This window comes from Prinia subflava, chromosome 2 (genome assembly GCF_021018805.1).
Source record: "Prinia subflava isolate CZ2003 ecotype Zambia chromosome 2, Cam_Psub_1.2, whole genome shotgun sequence".
Classification (NCBI taxonomy): domain Eukaryota; kingdom Metazoa; phylum Chordata; class Aves; order Passeriformes; family Cisticolidae; genus Prinia; species Prinia subflava.
In genome coordinates, this window is record NC_086248.1 from 72,665,109 (window position 1) to 72,687,272 (window position 22,164).

The following is a 22,164-nucleotide window of genomic DNA, read 5'->3' on the forward strand; positions in this document are numbered from 1 at the left end:
AGATTGTTGCTCACCTTGTAAAAATGATAACTGTACTTTGGAAGATGGTCCAGTAAATAAATAACTCTCTTTTCTCAGGAAAAAAAGTGCTGGAGTTGCCACTAAAACTGTCAGGTTCATGAAACAGTGTTTTGATTTTGCATATACAACACTTCACTGTTAATTTATCTAGTGTGCCTGACTTCTTTTTTTCTTCTTTCTCCTCCTACTCCACTGTTCTCACCACAGAGCAACATTGTGAAAGACATTAGCACTCTCCTTCTTAGCAGACATTTTTGTACTTTGAGGGTGTCTTGTAGGAATTTTATAGGTTAATGATGGATTTACCCACTAAATGCTACTTTCCCTAAAATGAGGGTTATATTTCACAGATAATTCTTTGAATTAGAAACACTGTTTCAGATGTAACCATATTTTTGTTTTAATATGAAGGGCAGGTACTACTTTATAACAAATAAAGTATTTTTATGGTTAGGCTGGCTGACACTTTGCACTGTGTTTAAATGCCTGAAATAAGTGTGTGTGTTAGTTAGCAGGGTACCTAAGTTTAGTATCCATAAGAAATAATTCCAAGGGTGTAGAAATAGATACAATGTTTTGGTTAGTCCTGAGTGACAGGCTACTGTCATTTTTTTTCTATTTGTTTCTTTTAATGGCTAGTATTACCTGTAATACATCAAAATGTGTTAGCATGTGACAAAGTGAAGTATGTCACTATACCCCACAAAGTAGTTCTGTTTCCATTATGGATTGCTAAGTAGTATGAAAGCCAAAAAAGTCTTCTAACTCCAGATACATTAAAACATTTACTGAAAGAAAACACTTTACAGAGGATTTGACAGAAAGATGTGTGATGTTTTCTCCTGAAGTGTTTTTTTTTGATAGAAAATGGTTTTGATGGATATTTTCTGGGCTGGCATCAAGTGGTTGAAGGGAGTTAGCAGACCTGCCATTGCAGCCTGGTTGCCAGCTTTGCACTAGACATTGCTGGAAGTTTCTAACTGAGAGTGTCCTGGGCAATGTGCCCAGCAGCCCACGATCAGGGTCCTTCCTGCCTGGGCAGGGTTTGCACAGCTTTACACAGGCGTGACTAGAATTTGTTCTTGTGCCAAATTGTTGAGGTTACTGAAGTTCAGTGTGGGAAGTTAAGGTCATTTGTTTGTTTGAGCTTGCTATATGTGACTGGTATGTTTTTTTTGATTTCTGATTTTGGGAAGTTCTTAGTTCCATAGTGGATTTGCCCTTAAATCACAAAAGTGAACTGTATGTGGTAAGCCTTTTACTGGTGAATGAGAACAGAATCTCTTCCTGCTGAATAACAAGAAGGACTTTTTGGCTTCCTAAGAAAGACAGATTTTCTCAGGCTTAAGTGGAAGCAGTTTTTGGCTTCCTTAAGTGGCCAAAATAATCAGTTTAAATTACATGTGGAAATACTTAGGATGATGGGTAATGCATTTAAGAAAACACAATTGACCTAGTAGATATGTTAGTAAGGTATATGGAGGTAGTTTGGAGACAATGGATTTTCTCATATGTCACAAAAGGGAAATAGTAGGTAAGCAGCACTGGCTTCTAAACAGAGATGTGCTTTTCTGGAGACTTTTTCTTCTGCCATTCCTTTCTTTTCCTCCTCTGTGTTAAGTAAAAGTCATGTTCCTTATTCCATAGCAGTAAAAGGCTTAACTTTTCAATTAAATATTTCTAGATTCAAATGCAAAATTGGAGAGGTGGCCATTATTTAATTTTGTTTCAAGGAACTTCAAAAAGGAATGTGCATGGCAACAGAAGCAACATCATTGATATGCACAGTTGGTAGAGACAGTGCTTTGTATGCAGTTCAGCTCTTCATTGCCAAAGGAATATATTACAAAGAAATAGAAGTGTGATAGGGCTGAGGTTCTTTGTAAACTCTAACCTAAATGCACTTAAAATATTTACATTTTGACTGTCTGCAAAAACATAGGCCTCATTTTACTATTGAAAGACAAATGCACAGAGCCTTCTTCTGACTGATAATATAGGAAATATTCTTTGAACTTAAATCTCCTCTGAATCTGCTACAAGTTAAAGCATTCATGGTGTGTTTGGGGAAAGGACTGCTGTATGCCCTCCCCCCACCATTGACATCTAAGCTTATTTTGGTTTTTGAGCAGCTTTAACTTGGCTTTGTTGTGTTGGCTGGCACCAAACAGATTCTGTATGATTAGATCCATGCCTATCATATAAAACAAAATCTTGTGGACTATTGCAGTAGTTTTGCCATAGCACCTGTAGCACATTATAGAATGGTGTGCATGGGCAAGGAGAAGGAACAAGTTGTCACTGCTGTTTTGTTTCTCTTTAGTTAGCAAAAGAAATGGGAGAATCACCTGATATTATTCAAGAAGAAGCCACGGAAATCCTGGATGAGATGGGCCACCGTATGCAACTAGGGACTGTCAGATTTTTTGCCTTCACTCTGAGCAAAATATTTAAACAGCTTTTCCAGAGAGTTTGTGTGAATGAAGAAGGAATGCAGAGAGTGAGTACTGGTGGGAGGAAAAAGTTAAAATATTTTCAGACCAGTCACTTGGACAAAAGCTCTAATCATCAAATAACAAATGTGAAAAATACCCTCTGAAAAAAAAAATACTGCACTCACTTTTGTTTATTAGTGCATTTCTTAGTAAATGTGGGAGGAAAGACAGATGACATGTAAATATTTTAGAGGCAAATGGCTATCAGAATTATTGGTATGTTTTCCAGTTGCTTCCTGTGGTAAGGAATACCATGTGCCTCTGATTCTGTTAGATCAGCCACTAAGAGAGTGTTTTCTCTCTGATATTATAAAATAATAAGAAGAATTGGGGTCACAGTATAATATTACATGGCTGAGTGGACTGGCTGATCAGCAAAACCCTCATACAACTAAGAGTGGTGAAACACTGCACACGTCTGAGGCAGGAGATGCTTTAGGTTTTCCTCAGTTTCCGGGAACCATTGTCCCCCTATTTTGTTTCAGGATATTGCTGTTCTGGAGGGTGCGGTGCATTCCCTGGAATTGAGCAATGTCAGTCCTGACATCCCCTATTTGGTTTCCCATGCCCATCAAAAGAGGGATTGGAATTAAACTATCCTGTGATGGGCTGCCCCCAGTTTTTGCATCCTCTGATGCTTGTGAGCCTGAGGTTGCCACTCTGGAAACAACTGCTCCAAATTTCCTATGGGTTCTGTGCTGAAACAGGTATTGATTGTGTGGTCAGAGAAACAACTCTCAAGCTAATGGGGTTTTGTTTGCCTTAAGCCTTGTGCAGGTCTATATTTGCAAATTTCAACAGTCAGTAAATATTGGGACAACATTGTTTGCACTGTTCTTTTTCAGTTGCAACACGCCATTCAGGAGCATCCCGTGGTGCTGCTGCCCAGCCACCGAAGCTACATAGACTTTTTGATGCTGTCTTATTTGCTGTACACGTATGACTTGGCCTTGCCTGTCATTGCTGCAGGAATAGGCAAGTATGTTTTTAAACAAAGTTTTCAGGATTCAGAGAATTGGTAGTGTTCTCTGGTAGCTGCAACTATAAGTAGTTGTGTTTAACTTCTGCTCCAAATGTATCTTGTTAAGTTCTCCTTGGGTGAGATGCTTACAATGTCTGAAATCTTCTCATTGGTGCTGAGACCTGTCAAAGGTGAATTTTTTTCATAGCAAGTTCTCTCGGAAGCACTCCATCTGTAGACCTGAGACTGGGGCAAAGATAAGGGTTGTGAAGAAGACTTCTATTTGCATTCATAGCCTGGTAACAGGCAAAAGCTTGCCCAGGTGCTACTGTGGATGCAGAACTTTTTGTGATACTTCATACAGTTTAAAGTGCAGTCACAGCAGCCAGATACAAAGTACCAGACAGCTCATGCTTGTTTCTGATGTGACTGATACCTTTGAAGTATTGGCAGAACTTTGTGACGTGCTGAGAACAGAGCTGGCAGGGAAGTGATCAGGATTTTGGGCATTCGTAGTTGTAAAGCAGATGAAGCCAGTGTATTTGTGGGATATATATATAAAATTCTTGAGGGCTTGAACAGTAAATGTCTTCCGAGTTAATGTGCTTTTTGATAATGTGGATGCTGTCAGCACTGAACTTAGAAACCTGATCTTGGAAGTTGTGGGTATCAAACAGGTCCTCTAGGCAGGCCAGAAGACACCTCAGGTCTGGTGCAGCACCGTAAGATGCACAGGTAAGCTGGCAGAGATCCTGGAGCCTACTGCTTTACTGTACTCTGCTTTTCCAATCAAGCAGTTAGGAAGACACTTAGAAGCTGTGGGAATGTGCTTGCTGTGGAAGATGAGATTTCCCTGGTCTTTGAGTTTGCTGCATCTGGGTGATGCAGGTTAGATTCACAAGTTGGTGTTTCACAGCTGCCTTGATCAAGGTCATGCAATTTGCCTGTTGTGTATTGTTCAGAATCTGCTCACATGTTGTTATAGGTATTGGCGTAATCCTTTGCTGACTTGGATTAGAGTATTTTTGAGTTTTGGACCTCAAAATAGTATCTTAAGATACTATTAGTTTAGCTTAAAAGGATTTTTTTAATGATTAACATATTTTGAATGCTTTGGGTGCTTCAGGGTCAAAGTTCTTAAAAAGTTCTTAAAAATTAGGAGCTTGTATTTTGATACTGCATGTATGTGTGTAATATTTTCAATTCCTCTGGAGAAAATAGAGTTCTTTATGGTTGTAGTTGTATTTCATAACTGCACATCATGTCAGAGGTTCACAAAATGTGGTTTACAAACTCACTGTCAAAGCAGCAATTGTGCTAAGTGGAGAGACTCTCCTGATATAGGGGCTAAGTGCCTTTGCTTTGTTAGTTATAACTTGGCTTCAAGCATACAGGTAGATCTGTGGGAATTAGCTGAGGGAAGGTGAACAGTGAACAGTTGCCCGTAACGCTCTAGTACATCCTCATACAGTCCATTAGCAGGAATGTAGCTGGTGGTGGGATGATGTTTCTGACACCTGTGACATCTTCAGGGCAGTCACTGTCAGTGGTGCAACTAGAAATGGGAATTTATTTGACTGAGTGGATATCTGCTATCCAGTGTTCCATGGATTGATGTGACAAGGAGGTTGGAGTGACACATTGCCAGCTAATGTGTTGACTACTTTTAAATGCTTCCATAAGAACTTTGTTAACATTAAGTGTTTCCTGCTTTTGGCAAATTAAGCATTGACTGTCATTGCTTAAAACTGAAAAACTATACAATAATTTTAGCTGGTTTGGTGTACATCCCCCAAATGATGAGTCAGGATCATAGATGGTTTAATATAATTTAATTGGCTGCCTAATTTCTGTGTCTTCTGGGATACATTCAGACTGCTTTTTTCTAAAGATGAGTGAGACAGTGTACTTCAGGAACTTAGTCTTTATTATGAACTCTGGCCATCTAAATTATGAAAATAAATTGCTCTAAGTGAATGCAGGTTAAAAAAATGGAGAGCATAATATGCCATTCTTGTCTGTATAAGTCTTGCTAGACATTTTGAAAGCAAATAAATGTGTTGGCAACAATGGATTCCTTGAAAGAGATCTTCTGTATTCTGGTAGTCAGCGTGCTAGAAATTTTGTGGTTGATTCTGCTGGCTGATATTAATCAATACATTTTGTCTGTGTGGTTTTGCTTTTTCTTTGACTGTTTTTCAGATTTCTTAGGAATGAAAATAGTTGGTGAGCTGCTACGAAGGGCAGGTGCCTTTTTTATGCGACGTTCCTTCGGTGGGAACAGACTCTACTGGGCAGTGTTTGCTGAATATGTAAAAACAATGTTAAGGGTAAGTAATGTGCTGAACTCTCAAAATGTATACTTGAGAAATACTCAGTTGGAACAATTCTTGTGAGGATATGCAGGATGTCATGGCTGTGTGACTGAAAGTCTTCATGGGGATTTGATTAAGTGCTTTTTACCTCAGATTTGCTGTAGGTGAAGACCATGTGTGCACTCTGTTATTATTACACAGTTCAGTAAGTTATAAACAAATTACTGCTCTCAGTTGCTTTGGACTGTGTGCCCATATCTCATGACAGACACAATATTTTTGTTGATTAAACTATATGGAGTGGCAAATACAATGAATGAATGTAGGCTTACAGATGACTGAAATTAGTTATGTGTGTCTTTCATTAAAAAAACAACTTACTTATATTTGAAGCACTTAAAACTATTTGTGGGCAATAAAGAAGAAATGTTTTTTCTGACTAGCTTTTTGTTTGTTTACTTTTGAAGAGTGGCTATGCCCCAATTGAATTTTTCCTTGAGGGGACTAGAAGCCGCACCGCCAAGACCCTGACTCCAAAATTTGGTATGTTTATTTCAGATTTGGAACATCTAATATTATTAGTGTTTTCATAAGTGGCTATGAGCTTTGTAAGTTCTTTGGATAGAAAGGGATGTTAAAGTAGAGGGAAATTGGGGAAGTCTGTCAGAATAAGGAAAACACCATGGCTGGGTTCCAAGGCCATACAAAGAACAGCAGTACACTTCACTTGCACTCGACTGCTTTTGCTCCCTTTGCCCCATTGTGTACTAAATTCAATAACTCTTCACCCTTTTCTTCCTAGACAATAAGCATCCTCTGGCCAGCAGAGAAATATTGTATTTCTAAGTGTAAAAGTAATGGGGAATCTTTAGAAGGAAGATGCTGTGCAAAAAAAGAGCACTGCTGCTGAAAAGAGCACAAATAGGTGTCCAAGACTGTTGCTTCCATTTATCCTCTGTTTTAAGTCTTGGGCAGCGTCTTTTGCTTGCTTGAAGAGAGTACAGGCACAATGCACACCTATAAGCAGTTTCCAGAATGCAAAAATATCTTTTTCAAAGTTAAATTGCGGTTGCTTTTCTCTCTTTGAAAGAGGCAGGTGATTCATGTTCGTTTTTTTTCCCCAATTGGCAGGTCTCCTCAGCATTGTGATGGAACCCTTTTTCAAACGTGAAGTCTTTGACACATACCTCGTTCCCATCAGTATCAGCTATGAGAGGATATTAGAAGAATCTCTCTATGCTTATGAACTCCTAGGAGTTCCAAAGCCCAAAGAATCTACATCTGTATGTAAATTCCTTGCGAACAGAACATAAGTGGATGTATACACACCTTGTAGCATCAGAATTTAGGTTTTCCTCTTCCCGTTTTCCTAGGGGTTGTTAAAAGCCAGGAGAATCCTCAGTGAGAATTTTGGTACCATACATATCTACGTTGGCCAGCCAGTATCCCTTAGAACCTTGGCATCGGGGAGGATCAATCGGTGCCCATACAATTTGGTTCCCAGGTACTGCATCTTTCCACGGTGTGTGCACAGGAAAAACACTGGTTTAGTCTACACCTGTGTGAGCTACCTAAGATGTTCTCCTGTACTTTGTTTTCACCTTCTCTCACCTCCTTCCATTTGACTGTTCAGACTGCTGAATCTGTTTGGTCTGAGCAGAGGCTATTGTGCTTGTGACTGGGTGTTTCTGAAATGAGTTGTTACTTGTGGCTTTCCCGGTGTTGAGAAGAGGCCACTTTAAAATTTAATTTTGATGCAGGCAAAGCTCTCTTCTCTGAGAATGTGGTGCTTTTGCCACTTAAAATTTTCACCTTTCTCTCACTTCTTGCATTATTCCTGCAAGCTGTTAAGTGATCATGTGTCAGGGAGCTGTAGTGTGACTGGATTGTATTGCTTTTGCAGTTTTTTCTATAATCTTTGAAATTTACTTGAAGACAGCAAATGTACACCATCAGCAGAGAGGTCTGTGCTTTGGCTACTGTCATGGAGCTACTGATGGTTTGCTCTATACTTCTGTTTTACCTAGCACATAGAATCACCCTGCTGCAAGGTTATGGATTTGGGAGCAGTATACAAGAAATAAAGAGGGATGTTATTTATATTTGATTTTTTGAGCTCTTCACCTTAAATTGCATTTTTTTTTTCAGGCATCTTCCCCAGAAGCCATCTGAGGATATCCAAGAATTTGTCAGTGATGTAGCTTATAAAATGGAGCTCCTGCAAATTGAAAACATGGTTTTGAGCCCGTGGGTGCTGGTTGCTGCTGTTCTGCTCCAGAATCTGCCAGCCATGGAATTTGAACTTCTAGTAGAAAAGACTCTGTGGCTTAAAGGCTTAACACAGACTTTTGGAGGATTCCTTGAATGGCCTGGTATACAGAGAAACTGTTATTTCTGTTCCTCTTGTTGGTTATGAAAGATAAATTATATTTGTATGGAAGCAATTTACAGCTTTACAGAATTCTTAGAGTTATAAATGGATTTTAGGGTTTGCTAAAAATCATGCTGAAACCTGACAGGTTTTGACTGAACCTGTTGAAGATAATACTTCGAAAAACAGGTGGAAACAGAACAGATATTTTACTGTTGTATCATGAAGTGTGGCATGAGAGGGAAATTTTTAAGGTACTACTTCATTAGAGTACTAAGGTTTGTGTAGTGTCTGTCTTTCTGAACTCTGTATAAGTCACAGGCAGTTGCCTGATCTGCACCAGTTAACTCCTTGTAATGCTGCATTTTCTCCACCACCATCACCTACACTGACTGGAGTATAAGTTGTTACTGGTGCAAAGAACTAGCAGGAACAGATGGGTGGAGGAAATCAAAACTCTCAGTTGTCTATTTTTATTTCGCTTTATCTCCAGAAACGATGACTTTTGAAGGGAAAGCTTCTTTGGTGGTTTCATTAATATACACACACCCCTATATATATATATGTATGTATGTATGTATAATGTATATAGTAGCTGCTGAAAGGTTGATTTTGCTTTCAAACTTTCTGTTTCAAACCTCCCTGTGAGCCAGAGTGACACAGGCAATTTTGGAGCCTCAGGATGTTAGTGGTAAAGCTAGCACAGAACAGTATTGTGTAATGCAAGTACATTTACCTTTCAGCTGTAGGAAGGCTCAAACCAAGGATCTTTGCTTTTGTAGTCCTGTGTATAATCAAGGATCCCTCTCACTACTACAATAAAGAAATAGGAGCAGGCTACTGGTATAAAACAACTCTGTCACCTCTGGAAAAAAACCCAATTATTTCAGGGATCAGCGCTACAGGGAAGGCAGGCGAGGTCTGCTTCTGCCAGACTGGTAAAAGCAAGAATTTCATGGAAATGCTTAAACAACATTTAGAATCTTACTGCACAGTAAACTGAAAAACATACCACGTTCAGATTTGCTTATTTATTTTATTTATTTTCTTAGCAACAGTGAGTAAGCGTTTGCTTTAGTAGAGTTGCGATGTAGTCAGGGAATTGCAAATAGGCACGGTAATGAAATGGAGGAATGACAACAGCTGAGTGGATTTTGTTGGAGTGTGCTGGCTGTGCTCAAGGCATCAGTTGCATAGAGACTGGGTTTGTTGCTTTGGTTTGGATTTTGGCAATTTGAAAGAAATACATTTTTTTAAAAGCCAATTTGTTGATGCCAGCAACTACATGTACCCTCTCCATTCTTTGGTCTTCAAACAGCTGGTGATTTCTGCCTTTGTCATGCTGGTTGGTTGTTACAGGCAGAACATTTGCAAAATTTTATGTTCAAAACAGGAACTGTAAAATTACTTGCACAGAATTCTGCTTCCTGTTGTATTGGGGAACTTGGGAGCTTTAGCAAAACTGGAACAAAGTAAGTTGAAAGAGTAAATAAGATGCAAGGAGACTCTACATGAAGTCTGTATTAAAGGAAAGGAATATGATGGATGTTTTCTGTCAGAGGCTGTATTGATTTATATGCCTATGGTGCTGTGAACATGTAAAATGTATTTTAGCATTCAATATGAAGTTCTTATTCCTTGCTTGTCAAATTGATTCTAACTTGATGCAGGGAATGTTTCTCATTGAGTAGGTATGCTATGTAACAATATTTATGTTAAGAATTTTTATAAATTTTATTTTTGATGAGGCCTTGCTTGCATATGAGAGTTGATGAAAGAGTTTATAAAAGGACCTGTACCTCTGATTCAAAACTTGTAGTGTTGGAAATGCTTAAGCAGAAGTAGAGCCTGCATTTCCTTACTAATGAATGTATCCATCAAACAGATCTATCCTTTTTCTGTTTGGAGGCTCAGAATACTTGTTCCAGAGACAAAGGAATAATTACAATTTGTAATTGTTAGTAAGTGGAAGAATTGGAAGTGTTTTCATTATAGAAATGTCTGAAATTTATCCTCTCCATGTCATACTGTGCTTCATTTACCAGTTCCTGGTACGGACTATATTGGAACATCTCTCTCACTGAATGTTTGGTGAACATCAGTCTGAAATACTGATGCATTTTAGGCTGTTTTGATAGTTATGCTCCCTTTTACAACTTCCTGAGTGTTGCATTTCCCTCCTAGATAACCTGTGTGCCAAAAAGGCAGTCCTGTCTGGCCTCACCCTGCATTCCAACATCGCTCGCCTTGTTGATGGCCACGTGGTGCTGAGTGCCAAGGGAGCGGACGCGGGGGCCGTGGGGGAGGTCGTCTTCAGGCACGCGCTGGCCGTGCTGATGTGCGCCACGTACAGGAACCAGCTGCTCAACGTCTGCGTGCGCCCGGGCCTGGTGGCAGTGGCCTTGCAGATGGCACCCAGCTTCAGAAAAGGTGTGCTGGGGCTCTGGGGAGCTGCTGGCTCTGCTCCTTGTGCCAGCAGCTGGGAGAGGAGCACACGGTTCCTGTGACTGCTAGCGGGAGTTATCTGAGACTGTTATACTTGGGATAAGGTGGATGGGTTGGGAGGGCATGGGGATATTTTACTTACCTTTTTTTTTGTTTGTTTACCCTTTGATCCTTTTGTGGGATTTGATTGTGGCATTTATTGCATGTTCTGAGAAGCTACAAGACCCCTCTTTCCTTTTCTTAACAGTGGAATTGAGTGCTTTGAGGACTTGCTGTTCTGTTGTGCTTTCTGCCATTGTATGCATGCTTTAAATGTGAAGTCCATATTTTACTTGAAGTAGGTACTCTCTTAAATAAAGAGTAAATGGCTCTCCACTTGCATTTACAATATTTTTTTCAGAGGAAGTCTATAGCTGCTTCAGCTTCTTGAGAGATGTTTTTTCTGATGAGTTCATCTTCTTTCCTGGCATTTCATTGAAGGTAAAAACATCCTTTATACAAAAATACTGATAGTAATGCAACCAACTAAAATAGCATCTGATTGCAGGGCTCTGCCAAGGAAGTGCTTTGTGAAGAACACCTACAGGGATATCACCTTGATCTGTACGTGGGAGGCAGAACTTAAAAGGGGTCATTATTGTTGGTTGCAAAATATTGTCTGAATCCAATAGGTTGCCAATGCATTTTTTCCCCATTCCAGTAAAAAAACTAAAAACCATGAAATTACCCAATTCTGAACTATTAAAATAAACTGTAGCACAAGTTTAGCTTTTTTGCATAGAGCTGCCAGTCTTCCAGCACAAATCTGAAAATATCTGTTAAAACTGTCTTTTCAGTGAAGTGTAAATGCTGTTAGGGTGCAGCCTGTGAAGGTTTTTAAAGTGAGAGATTTCCTAATGGCATAATAGTTGCCCTCTTAGAGTCTTGTGGAAGCTTTATTTGCATCCTTTCTCACTGGAAAAGAGTTTCCCCTCATTTTACCTCCTGCCCCATGCAGCCATCAGTCAGACAAAGCCAGTATTGTTCCTGCACACTGCATTATCCCAGGGCTCAGTGTGTCTGTGTGCATCCCTAGCACAGCTGGATGCAGGCAAGCTGGGAAAACTGCAGGCAGCCCTTGGTTCTCTGCAGGACTTGCTCTGTCAGTTTGTACACAAACCTGCTGGGCCTGAGCTGGCTCTGGTCCAGACTGCTTGAAATGCAGGTGGAAACAAGTTTATCAATGAAAAAAACTGAGTTCAGCCTCACATCCAATATAAATTGGTATGTGTAGTTTTTATTTTGATTTTAAACTGATTACATATGATTTTTATCAGTGTTAAGGACAAATACATGATGGTGATAGTTATGATCTTTCCTGCATTAAGAAAGAGATAAGTATAATTTTCACAAGAATGTTCAAGACTTGCAAATGTATTAAAATCACATAGATTTTTATATAGATGAGAACTGGGCCTTTTTAAAAGTCTGGCACTGTTAAGTTTTATTTGTTAGCAATTGGTGCCTCTTGCAGCTGTTTTGAAATAGCAGAAAGTAGCTGGGAGCAGGAAAGTGGCTGGCTATGACTGACTTCACTGGAATCAGATAAAAGAGTTGCTGTGATGCTAAGGGATCTTTTACCCACCCACTCACCCCTTTATTCATTCATGTGTGTCATGTCCTTGTCCCGTCCCTTTGTAGTATCTGTGGTATCTGTCCCCCTTTTGCCCATATTGGCAGTAAAATGGCTTTGTCCTTGACATTTCCATACTTTGTAACTTTTTGACCATTTTGTTTTCTGTTTGGTAGAGGGCAGGTCAGTGGTCTGTATTATCATGTATTGCAAACAGTGGACACAAGATAAAGGCAAACCCTTAATGAAAAAATAGATAAATAAATAACACCTACAAGAAAACCCCTTAAACTGGACAACCTGACCCTGTTTTGATAAAATCCTGAGGGAGCTCAGGGTGGCTGTTGCAATAGCAGCCATGGCCACTTTCTTTGTGCCAAGGCCTGTTGTGCATTGAGGAACTGCTGTGTTTAAGAACATGTTCCCACTGCCTTTTCATAAGGGTATTTTTGGGAGACAGGAAAATTTTGGTTCAAGTCTTTTGAGAACTGAGTTCAGAAATGAAAGTGGTGCTCCGTTGTGGTTTCTGTTGCTGATTTTGTGGAAAATGGTAGCTGTACTTCTGTAGATGTTAGAATTTTAGTTATGCATTTCTCTCCCAGGATTTTGAGGAAGGATGTTTTCTACTCACAAAATGTGATGCTATTCAAATGAGTCAACAGGAGATTTACCCTACTGACAAAGGAAATGGTACAGTGTCTTTCTTGTCAGCTATGTTCAGACCTTTTGTGGAAGGTTATCAGGTATGTTGTCCTTCAGAAAATTATCTTTTTTTTTTCTTGTGTTTTATAGGGAAAGTAAGAGAGCTGTGATACTTTTGTGTCAAGAGGCTGAGAAATGCAGAAGTTCAGAAATAGCAGTAATAAATCTTAAACACCACCCTCCCCCAAGGATCCCAATTTCAGCTTTTGGCTCACAGTTGTCCAATTTACTAAAGCAGTAACTAGTGTGTAATGTGATGTCATTGTGGGTTTATAAGATTCACAGGGAGTGTGTTGCTACCAGGTTCATTGTTCTTTTTTATGAGGAGCTCTTTCTTAATTCATTTTATGTAGGCTGTCCTGCCAGGTGTGGAAACGAGTTTGCATCTCCTATCTGATATCTTTTATGGGAATCATTAATTCCATTTATATCTCTTTAAATTCCTCTGGTTTTTCCAAGGTCTTACTATAGGAAATGTTTAATCTTATTAAGGAATGCATACAAACCCAGAAGGCTGAAATCTCAGGCAAGTCAGTATGAGATTGGTGAGACTGTAGATATTTAACATGGTGGGATCTAGTTAGGGATCTGATGTGTGAGGTGGGTGGAACTGTATTCATGTGCCCATCTTTTCTCATCTTCAGAACAGGTATTGCTTTAAAAAATTAAACTGGTTCTGGTTGTAAGAACGAGAATATAAAATTAATGACTAAGGTAGCTATTATAGAAATATTGAGTCTTATTTTAATATTGGGATTCTCTTACCTGTAAAACAGTAGAAAAACTTTGGGATGCCCTATGCAGTGGTACCTTTTGAGTTCCTCTCCTGTGCTTTTCAAAGTGGAATAGTATCACTTACTTACAAGGACATGTCTGTTTATAATTCATTACAAGATGACAAACTAAAAGAAAGGAATGCTCATTTTCTTGAAAATGTTAGTTAATTTTCAGATACCTCTCAAAGGAAATGAAAGAAGCATTTACTGAGAAGCAGTTTATACCCGGAGTCCGCAACTTTGTTTTTCAACTTCTCGAGAAGGGTGTGTACAGCTGTTGTGCAATGTGATTTTATAAGAGTAGCCTGTTAATTGAAAATTATAAAAATTTTAATTGTGTTTCTGTCTTCTCCATAGGGAGTACACAATGTTATGAAGCGCTGTCTTCTGACATGCAGAAAAATGCCTTATCAGCTCTTGTGCAACTGGGTGCAGTGAAGAAGAAGAAAACGTAAGTAGTGTTAGATTGCTGGTGTATAGAAATCTTCGTGGCAATTCTTGATGTCTGAGCTCCTAGTAGAACAGCAGAACTCCAACTGCCTGAGCACCAGAGGTTGACTGGATTTACTGGAGTCATGGAGAAGACCCAGTAATTCTTTTCTGTACATGATGTGGAAGTGGAGTGGCAGGCCCTCATGGTGGAAAGACTCCTGTGGGACCTAACAACAAAATTCATTAACTCACTAGTAGGCTGCTTCTGATTACCTTTTGGTTTTCAACTTTCCTCCCAAGGCTCTGATAAGAAAAGAGCAGCACTTCTTATTTTACTACAGGAAGCCTTGTCAGGCAATGTAAGCAATAATCAGGAATACTGCTGGTTTTGGGGGTCTTCAGCACTGAGCTCATCTCAAAGCAATTTAACTGAAAACTTAATCATTCAAGTCTTTTTACATAGTTTATAGGCCTAAGATTAAAACCCACCTGTTGCTGTATTATGCATTATCCTGTTATCAAACAAATTTGTGTTGTGGTGCTTCTTACTGTGCTTAAAGTATGATCATGGGAGTCCCCAGTACAACACATCCCTGCAGTGTCGTGAGTGTTTCACAGAACACAGTTGGCAGCTGATGACCTGAGCTGTTTCCTTATGCCTCTGTTCATGAAATGAATAGGTTAAGATGGATGTCTATAGCTAAATTCCCCTTTCAAGTAAAAGGAATAAATTGAGTGGGGACTGTGAACAAAGGAAAAGATAAAGAAACCATGACTGTTCTTCAGTAGAAGTCTGACATGTCCCTAAATTTGATATGTATGCTGGTTGGATGAAAAACATTATGTAATTATGAAAATTTTTTAATTCAGATTATTTGTGTAGAAATGACTGGAATAAGAAATATTTGTTGACTAAACGGGGTTTTTGTAATTGTAGGCCCAATGGATTCACTTACAATGTAAATCAAGAGGCTGTTAGTAAAATCCTGGACATGTTTGGTAAGTCTTCTCTAATGAATTTGAAGACAGCTTCTCCAGTTATAAATTACTTTGAACAATGCACATATGTTAGATGTAGTGTTTTTCCCCTCGTAGTTCCATAGGTTTAACTGCATAAAAATCTTATAGTTTTATAAAATACTTTTCTTGGTGTCATTAGCTGCAGCTTTGAATGTCCCTTCTTTATTTCATATACTGTGCAACCCAGTGGCTGAGGGCAGTAATGTAAGAAGTATTTTAATGGTGTGGTGGTTACAGCATGTTGATCAGAAGTATTTAGTGTGGGTTTTTTGTGTTAGATGCTCGGATACCTGTACAGAAACCTGTGGCTGCACGACTCTGAATGGTCCCTGATGCTGTGAGTGGATGCAAGCTCCTGCTGGGAACATGGACCACTGCCCCGCTGGAGCAGGGATAGGAACAGATGAGGTTCCCCTCTTGCCCAGCCAGCCTGCAAGCATGGGAGGCACAGAAGTGTTTCTTCAGCTGGACAGCTCTCCATTACCACTTAGGAATTGCTGCTGAGGGGCTTAGAGGTGTATGTACATCCTCACCGTGTTTTGTTTTTTAAAACAAATTAAACATTGTCTCTTTTTTAAAATAAATATTTAAAGCTATGTGCACAGCAATGGCTATCTAAATCCATTTTTCTAGACTTGTAACAAGGAATGTGATTTGGTTTCCAGTATTTCATGGATGTGAGAATGTAACAGGGTATTAAAAGACTTGCTATTAAAATTAATATTTAGGAAAAAAAGTTACTGGCTGGCTAAATGCAAGGCAAGACCCTCATGAATGAAGAGCACAAATCAAACCTTGGCAATAACCAGAACTGATAACTGTGTTGGGTTTTGTGTTTGGACTGGTTTTGGTGGGTTTTTTGGTTTTGTTTTCTTTTTAAAGGCAGCTTGGCATTATTTTAATTACTTAATGAATGTTATATTTAAACATTGAATTAAAGCACCGTCGATAATGTGTCTGTCGTCTCTTCCGCCCATCTCACCGCTGCCCGTGCTGCCCGTTGAGGCAGCAGCCCTCTGCCCCCCTCTTCCAGGGTTTTTCTTTTTCCCAGTCCTCTCCCAGCTGCCGCCTTCCAAGGCGGGGCCGGGGCGGGGCCGGGCCGAGGCCGGGCGGGGCGGGCGCAGCCGCCGCCCCTCTCGGTGCCCGCGGCCGACGGGAAGCAGCAGCATGGCTCCCGGCGTGGAGCTGGGCTTCGCCGAGGCGCCGGAGGGCCCGGGCGCTGCCTGGCGGCTGCGCAGCGCCCACTTCCCCAGCAAGGTCGGGGGGCGGCCGGCGTGGCTGGGCGAGGCCGGCCTGCCGGGCCCCGCCGCTCTGCGCTGCGGCCGCTGCCAGCAGCCCTGCGCCTTCCTGCTCCAGCTGTACGCGCCGCTGCCCGGCCGCCCCGACGCCTTCCACCGCACCCTCTTCGTGTTCGCCTGCCGCGGCCCCGCCTGCTACGGCCCGGCGGGCCCCGGCGGGCCCTTCCGCGGTGAGGCGCGGGGGCGCGGGGAGGGACGGGACGAGGGCCGCCGGCCGCCGCCCCGCTGACCGGCGCGTCTCGCCCGCAGTGTTCCGGAACCAGCTGCCGCGGCGGAACGACACGTACCCCGAGGAGCCGCCCCCCGAGGAGCCGCCCCCGGGCCCGGCCCCCGCGCCCCCGCCGCGCCTGGGCAGCGGCGCCGCGCTCTGCCGCGTCTGCGGCTGCCTCGGGCCGCGCTGCTGCGGGCGCTGCCGCCGCGCCGCCTACTGCGGGCCCGAGCACCAGGCGCTGGACTGGCGGCGCGGGCACCGCCGCGCCTGCGGGCAGCGCGCCGCCGGAGGTGGGTCCGCGGCCATCGGCACCTCTGGGACGGGGCAGCAGACACGCCTGCCAGCCTGTGGTTAATACTGCTCCGAGCTGCAGCTTTGGAGTCCTTAAATGCTGCCGCTGGCATTCTTTGGCCTGCCTTGCACACCACTTGGATTTGCAGAAGCTCAAAGCGACAGGGCGCCTGTTGCAGTTTTCCACTGTCCTTAACGTAACTTCTGACCTTCGGGCCAGGTGTAGCAGTGATGTAAATCTTCCTTGCTCATGCAGTGTTTCTGCCATGTAGTTTGCTTGTAGCTTCTGGGGAGAAGGACGTGAAATACGAGATGACGTTGTAAAGTGGTATCTGTCTTCTGTTTCCTAGATGACTCGGCAGATGAAATTCCAGAGCATAACGAATTCCTTTTTCCAGAATATGAAATTTTGATAGAACCTGAGGAACCAGAATTTCCTGCTGACACCACTGACGATGAACAAGGAGCTGAAGATACATCAAAGGACGCGAAAGAACAAGAGGGACTTGGAGCTGCAGGCATTGCAGGTCAGAAATGCTGCCTGTAGTTCTTCCCAGTGATGCCTGTTACTACATCTTTAAAATATCAAATACTGTGATTTTTAAGTGTTCCTTGTAATCTACTGGTGAAAAAAGGCTAAATGTGCAGTCACTTGCAATGCTAGTTTGTAGTAGACATGTCATAATATAAGTTGCTTTTACAGGAGAGACTTATTAAGCTCTGACCCCGGGAGCTGTTGAAGCAGCTGTTGCTGCAGATAGCTCAGAGTTACACTGTGCCTCCAATAGGTAAGGAACAACTCAAGTGAGAAGGACAGAACTCTGAGCACCTGCTGCTGGATGCTGTTGGAATCAGGAGATTGTTAGATTGTCTTGACTTGACTTAGTTCAATTTGTCTTAATTGATGGAAAACAAAATTCCCTTCTCTGTGCTAGCAGAAAACCAGTTTGAGGATATTTTAACTGACTTCGAGTTAAGAGCTGAAGTGCAAGCTCCTTCCTCCCTGCTCTTCCCTAAATTAAAGGGTTTGCTGTGACCACACTGACTTGGAACACACACAGGGTGGGGAGTTTGTGGTGGTGCCAGGGAAGGGCGCTGGGTTCCTGGTGGTCCCTTGCTGTGGTCCAAAGCTGTCTCAAGAGTGTTTAGTGCCCCCAGCTGATGTGGTTGTTGGAGTATAACAGATACACTCTTCAGTGCTAAAAACTGAAGTCTGGCACGTGTGCAGCACGCAGGGCCTTTTTCATATGTTGTATCCTGAAGGTTCTGTGGTCTCAGTGGTACCTGCTGGGAGCCATAAACTTCAGTAGATTAGCTCCTTCCCTTTCCAGTGTTCCAGTACTGAAAAGTATGTTTAAAAATAATAAAATAAATAAATAAATAAAATAATAAATAAAATTAAAAAACATACTGAAAAGTATGTTTAAAATGCAACAAAAACTAGTAAACGGACCTGTGTGTGACCGAATCTTAACATGCCATGAAAAGAAAAAAAATCTTAGATTTATGCCAGGAATGACTGAGGAAGCAAAGTGAATTTACCTGTGCTAATATTATTTTTAATTTTTAGTGTCTTGTATTAGCCTGTAACTTTTATTGTTCTTTTTTCTTGCTTAGATGAGGCATTTCAGTCTTTAGATGATGAGACGTTGGAAGCAATGGCAAAACATGAGACTGAAGAAGACAAGATCTTCCGAATGTTTAAAAAACGAGTAGCAGCTGAACCAGAGCAGGTCAGAAGATGGGGCGGCCTTTGAACGTAGTGGTTCTGACACAGCACCCTGCTGCACCTGCAGCATTTCACTGCCTTTTGTACCTAGTTAGAAATGGGGTGCCTCCTCATCCTGCAGACACCTAACCCACACACTCTCATCTTCCTTATGTGCTGAACTTAATTCATATGGAAGTAAGAGTTTAGCACCTGCTCATCCATCTTAAACAGCCGCTGGTCAGGATGAGGTGGACGAGGGTGCTGAATCCCCACAGCGTGGAAGGAGCCACCATCCTGTGACATGGTTCTAACCAAAGAACTTGGGGAACCACTGCACTGTTCCCCAGCCTGTGGCCCTGTTGGCCTTCCTTCTCAGCAGAGCAAAAACTGCAGAGAAGAGCTCTGTCACCAGCTGCATTGCGGGGGTGGCGTGGCTTTTTTAAGGTTGACGGAATTAGTGATGGCTTTCAAATTTTCACTATTTAAAACAGAAGTCCTCCCCCCATGCTATTTCTTATTACTGCAAAAGGCTGAAAAGCTACATTGCCAAACAAAACCATGGTCCCTGGTTTCATTCAGAGAAGACATAGGCCTAAATCCATTCAAATGGTGAAGAAATTCTCTCCATGTTTTGCCTGGTGGCTGAGGGGTTAAGGTACACACTCAGAAAGTAAGAGACTTCCAGTCTGTTCCCTTCTCTGCTTTAGGTATGTGCCTCACTCTCTCTGACCATCTCTTTATAGACTGATCTGTCCAAGTGTCCTTTTGCTGATAATGCCTGATTTGCAAGTAACAGAAAAACAAAGGATCTGTCTGAAAATACTTTCTTGAAGATTAGGATAGTCTGCTTGTATTTAGATGCAGAACTGCAGGCAGAAAGATCAGGATTGCATTCTTGACTGTGTGCAGGTCTGTGTGATAATTATCCAGCTGCTCTTACTCTGTCTCAAGACTGTAACATACACAGCCTTGCATTTCCCTTGATTAGGGAAATCAAATCACTTCAAATGATCTCTGGGTCACTGAAAAAATGTGATATGAATACTTGCATGATTCACATAGTTAAGAAAACTCATATAAGCAACCTGTCTTATTTAGAATGCTGCATTTGCAAATGATATTTTGCCATGGTTATTACTTCAAATAACTGACCTTTTCCTGCTCCATCTACAGCTTGGTCTGTGTCGCTAAACACCAATTCTATACCAAGATGAAAGGATAATCACGAGAACTTAAACTTCTGCTGTATTTCAGATTATTAGATACTGCCGAGGAGGAGAAAGTCCACTCTGGGTGTCAGGTGAAAATAGGCCTGAAGAAAAAGATATCCCAAATTGCATATGTGGTGCCAAAAGGATATTTGAATTCCAGGTATGTAAGTTCATTTAAAAATAATACAGGTAATGTGTTTTAGACTCGGGATCTAATTATGTAGGTGTTGGCTTGTAATTGGAGCAAGAAAGTTGAAGTTGCAACAAACTAACAAGGCTAAATGATTGTACAGAACCTTATTTATTCTTGTAAGTGCTTTTTCACTTCATGATGTGCCTTATAAATAGGTTTGGCTGGAAGTATTCAGTTGTAGAATTTTGAATGCCAGAGGTGTATGTATGGTGAACACACTTGGTATCATGCAAAGGCAAAACATAGTTACTATTCAGAATTTCAAATGGTGGGAGGCTCACAGATCAGGCAAGTCTTAAAAGGTCAAATAAAACTTACCTAGAATTCCAAATTTATTTTCTTTGAGCTGCCATATACATAGTAGCTTCAGCTAGGTTTTGGTGTAAGAGAATATAAATTCTTACACCAAGCAGAAGACTGTTCTTCAGGAGAAGTGGGGAGAGGGGGGAAGTCCGTGGCCTGCCTCTGAACCTTTTGGTTTTCCTTGAAGATTATGCCACAGCTCCTGAATCACCTTCAGGTTGACAGCCTTGGAGAGAGCATTGACTGGGGAACGCTGGTGGTGTACACTTGTGCTGACAGCTGCGGTGGAGGAAATGAATACCTGGAAGAGTTCATATGGAAACAAGACTATTCCATGGGCTGTACTTTATGAAGTCCAGTCATCCAAATGGAATACTTGATTTGTTTCACTGCATCTCTGCACTATGCAAACAGGTAGTGAACTGAAGTCACTGATAACTGTGCATCTTGTAACAGTGACAAAACTGCTGTAACGACCTTGACAGCCTCTCTTGTGCTCCAGAGGAGCTTTTACTTCAACCTGGTAATGAAGCCAGGTGAATTCATGCAGAAAGCTTCATTTCAACTCTCATTTCTGAAAGTTTATTAAATAAAGATAAAAAACTGGATTGGTGAAATTATCATTTGTTTGTAATGGAACTTCAAAAACTTAAAAAGATTGTGATCTGTCAGGATTTTCATTGGGCTACTCAAAAGTTAACATTCATTCAAAGAAAAGCAGACTACTGTAAACCCATTTTAGTGCTTATGTTGAAGAGCTAAGACCGCTGCACAGCCTTTTGCTGTGGAACTTAAATCTGTTTCCCTTTCTCAACAGGTACACTAAACCTAACTTGGGAGTTTGATTGAGTGGTTATTTGAGAGAAAATGCACAAAAATTAAGTGTTTTATCTGACCTAAAACTATTACCCCATGCAGAAGTAGTTTAACCTGGTGCAGAAGCAGGTTAAACAGTCAGCCCTACCAGAACACATTTGTCTTGTTACACACTGCCTATAGCAGCAGATTTTCAGGCTGAATTGTACCTAAGTCTGCCATCATTGGTGAAGTTTAAAAATAAGTGTCCTCTGCAGGGATTCTTCTACTATAGGACTGCTATATAGCTGAGGCAAGAGAAAAGTGAAAGCATAATGCTGAAGCTTTACTGTGGTAGTTGCTTAACTACTCCTACAGCTATGGCTGTATTTGCAGAAAAAGCTTTTTGTGTGTTTCCGTACAGAATTGACTTCTGTTACAATATTCCCTTATCCTGCTGCAGCCATCCACGGCTGCTTACCTGTGACTGTGGGGCCCACTGTGGGGTTTTTGAAATCATTTAGATGTTGATAGTACTCAAATACGCAGGCAGAGAATGCTGTACATGCAAGTGGTTTTTTTATCACAGAACTTAATTTTTAGCAGGGTAGTTTTAAGCCTTGGTCCGTCTTGTGAAAGAGCAAACTGTCCTAAGTCACTGTAGTACAGCTTGACTGATTCTGTTGAAAACTATCCCATGGTTTCTTAGGGCTCCAAGCTTTCTGAAGAGTTTTGCACGTAAGTTGGTAATAGTTCAGATCCTGCAAAAGCATGGACAGCCATACAGTTATAGTCAGGAGCTCTCAGGAACATTCATGAGCTCACGAAGTGGTGCAGCACTGAAGGCAAGGCAGTGTTTGAGCAGATCCTGCACAGCTACATTAGTGAACAGCATCTTTCTGGTCAGATCCATGAAACCAGTCATTAAAACATCTGGAGAGACACTGGTGTAGAGAGAAGACTGAAGATTAAGGTCACCCAGGATTTGCAAACGGAACGGT

General features: G+C 41.4%; 2 protein-coding genes across 3 annotated transcripts in view; both read left to right on the forward strand.

The window, feature by feature from the left end:
- The window catches only part of GNPAT (glyceronephosphate O-acyltransferase), a 20,064-nt gene extending 3,960 nt beyond the window's left edge, over nucleotides 1-16,104 (forward strand). For both annotated transcript variants that reach the window (XM_063390533.1, XM_063390534.1), the window contains exons 3-16: nucleotides 2,345-2,521; nucleotides 3,362-3,491; nucleotides 5,680-5,807; nucleotides 6,260-6,335; nucleotides 6,924-7,075; nucleotides 7,166-7,296; nucleotides 7,941-8,164; nucleotides 10,348-10,593; nucleotides 11,009-11,088; nucleotides 12,823-12,963; nucleotides 13,863-13,962; nucleotides 14,056-14,149; nucleotides 15,068-15,129; nucleotides 15,429-16,104. In XM_063390533.1, the coding sequence (XP_063246603.1) occupies nucleotides 2,345-2,521; nucleotides 3,362-3,491; nucleotides 5,680-5,807; nucleotides 6,260-6,335; nucleotides 6,924-7,075; nucleotides 7,166-7,296; nucleotides 7,941-8,164; nucleotides 10,348-10,593; nucleotides 11,009-11,088; nucleotides 12,823-12,963; nucleotides 13,863-13,962; nucleotides 14,056-14,149; nucleotides 15,068-15,129; nucleotides 15,429-15,472 (1,785 nt within the window). In that variant the 3' untranslated portion in view covers nucleotides 15,473-16,104. The remainder of the gene's footprint in view (nucleotides 1-2,344; nucleotides 2,522-3,361; nucleotides 3,492-5,679; nucleotides 5,808-6,259; nucleotides 6,336-6,923; nucleotides 7,076-7,165; nucleotides 7,297-7,940; nucleotides 8,165-10,347; nucleotides 10,594-11,008; nucleotides 11,089-12,822; nucleotides 12,964-13,862; nucleotides 13,963-14,055; nucleotides 14,150-15,067; nucleotides 15,130-15,428) is intronic.
- PDCD2 (programmed cell death 2) lies at nucleotides 16,102-20,985 on the forward strand. The gene is made up of 6 exons (XM_063390535.1): nucleotides 16,102-16,618; nucleotides 16,698-16,949; nucleotides 17,301-17,477; nucleotides 18,568-18,683; nucleotides 19,916-20,032; nucleotides 20,556-20,985. Exons 1-6 carry the CDS (start codon nucleotides 16,102-16,104, stop codon nucleotides 20,718-20,720), a joined length of 1,344 nt encoding a protein of 447 aa, XP_063246605.1. The 3' UTR covers nucleotides 20,721-20,985.
- Nucleotides 20,986-22,164: the final 1,179 nt, after the last annotated feature.

Bases quoted from the DNA above. Each gene is read 5' to 3' on its own strand.
- PDCD2 (XM_063390535.1), top strand. From the start codon at position 16,102: ATGTGTCTGTCGTCTCTTCCGCCCATCTCACCGCTGCCCGTGCTGCCC. The intron at 18,684-19,915 runs GTCAGAAGATGG...GCTGTATTTCAG, and splicing joins TAGCAGCTGAACCAGAGCAG to ATTATTAGATACTGCCGAGG. The intron at 20,033-20,555 runs GTATGTAAGTTC...TTTTCCTTGAAG, and splicing joins AAAGGATATTTGAATTCCAG to ATTATGCCACAGCTCCTGAA.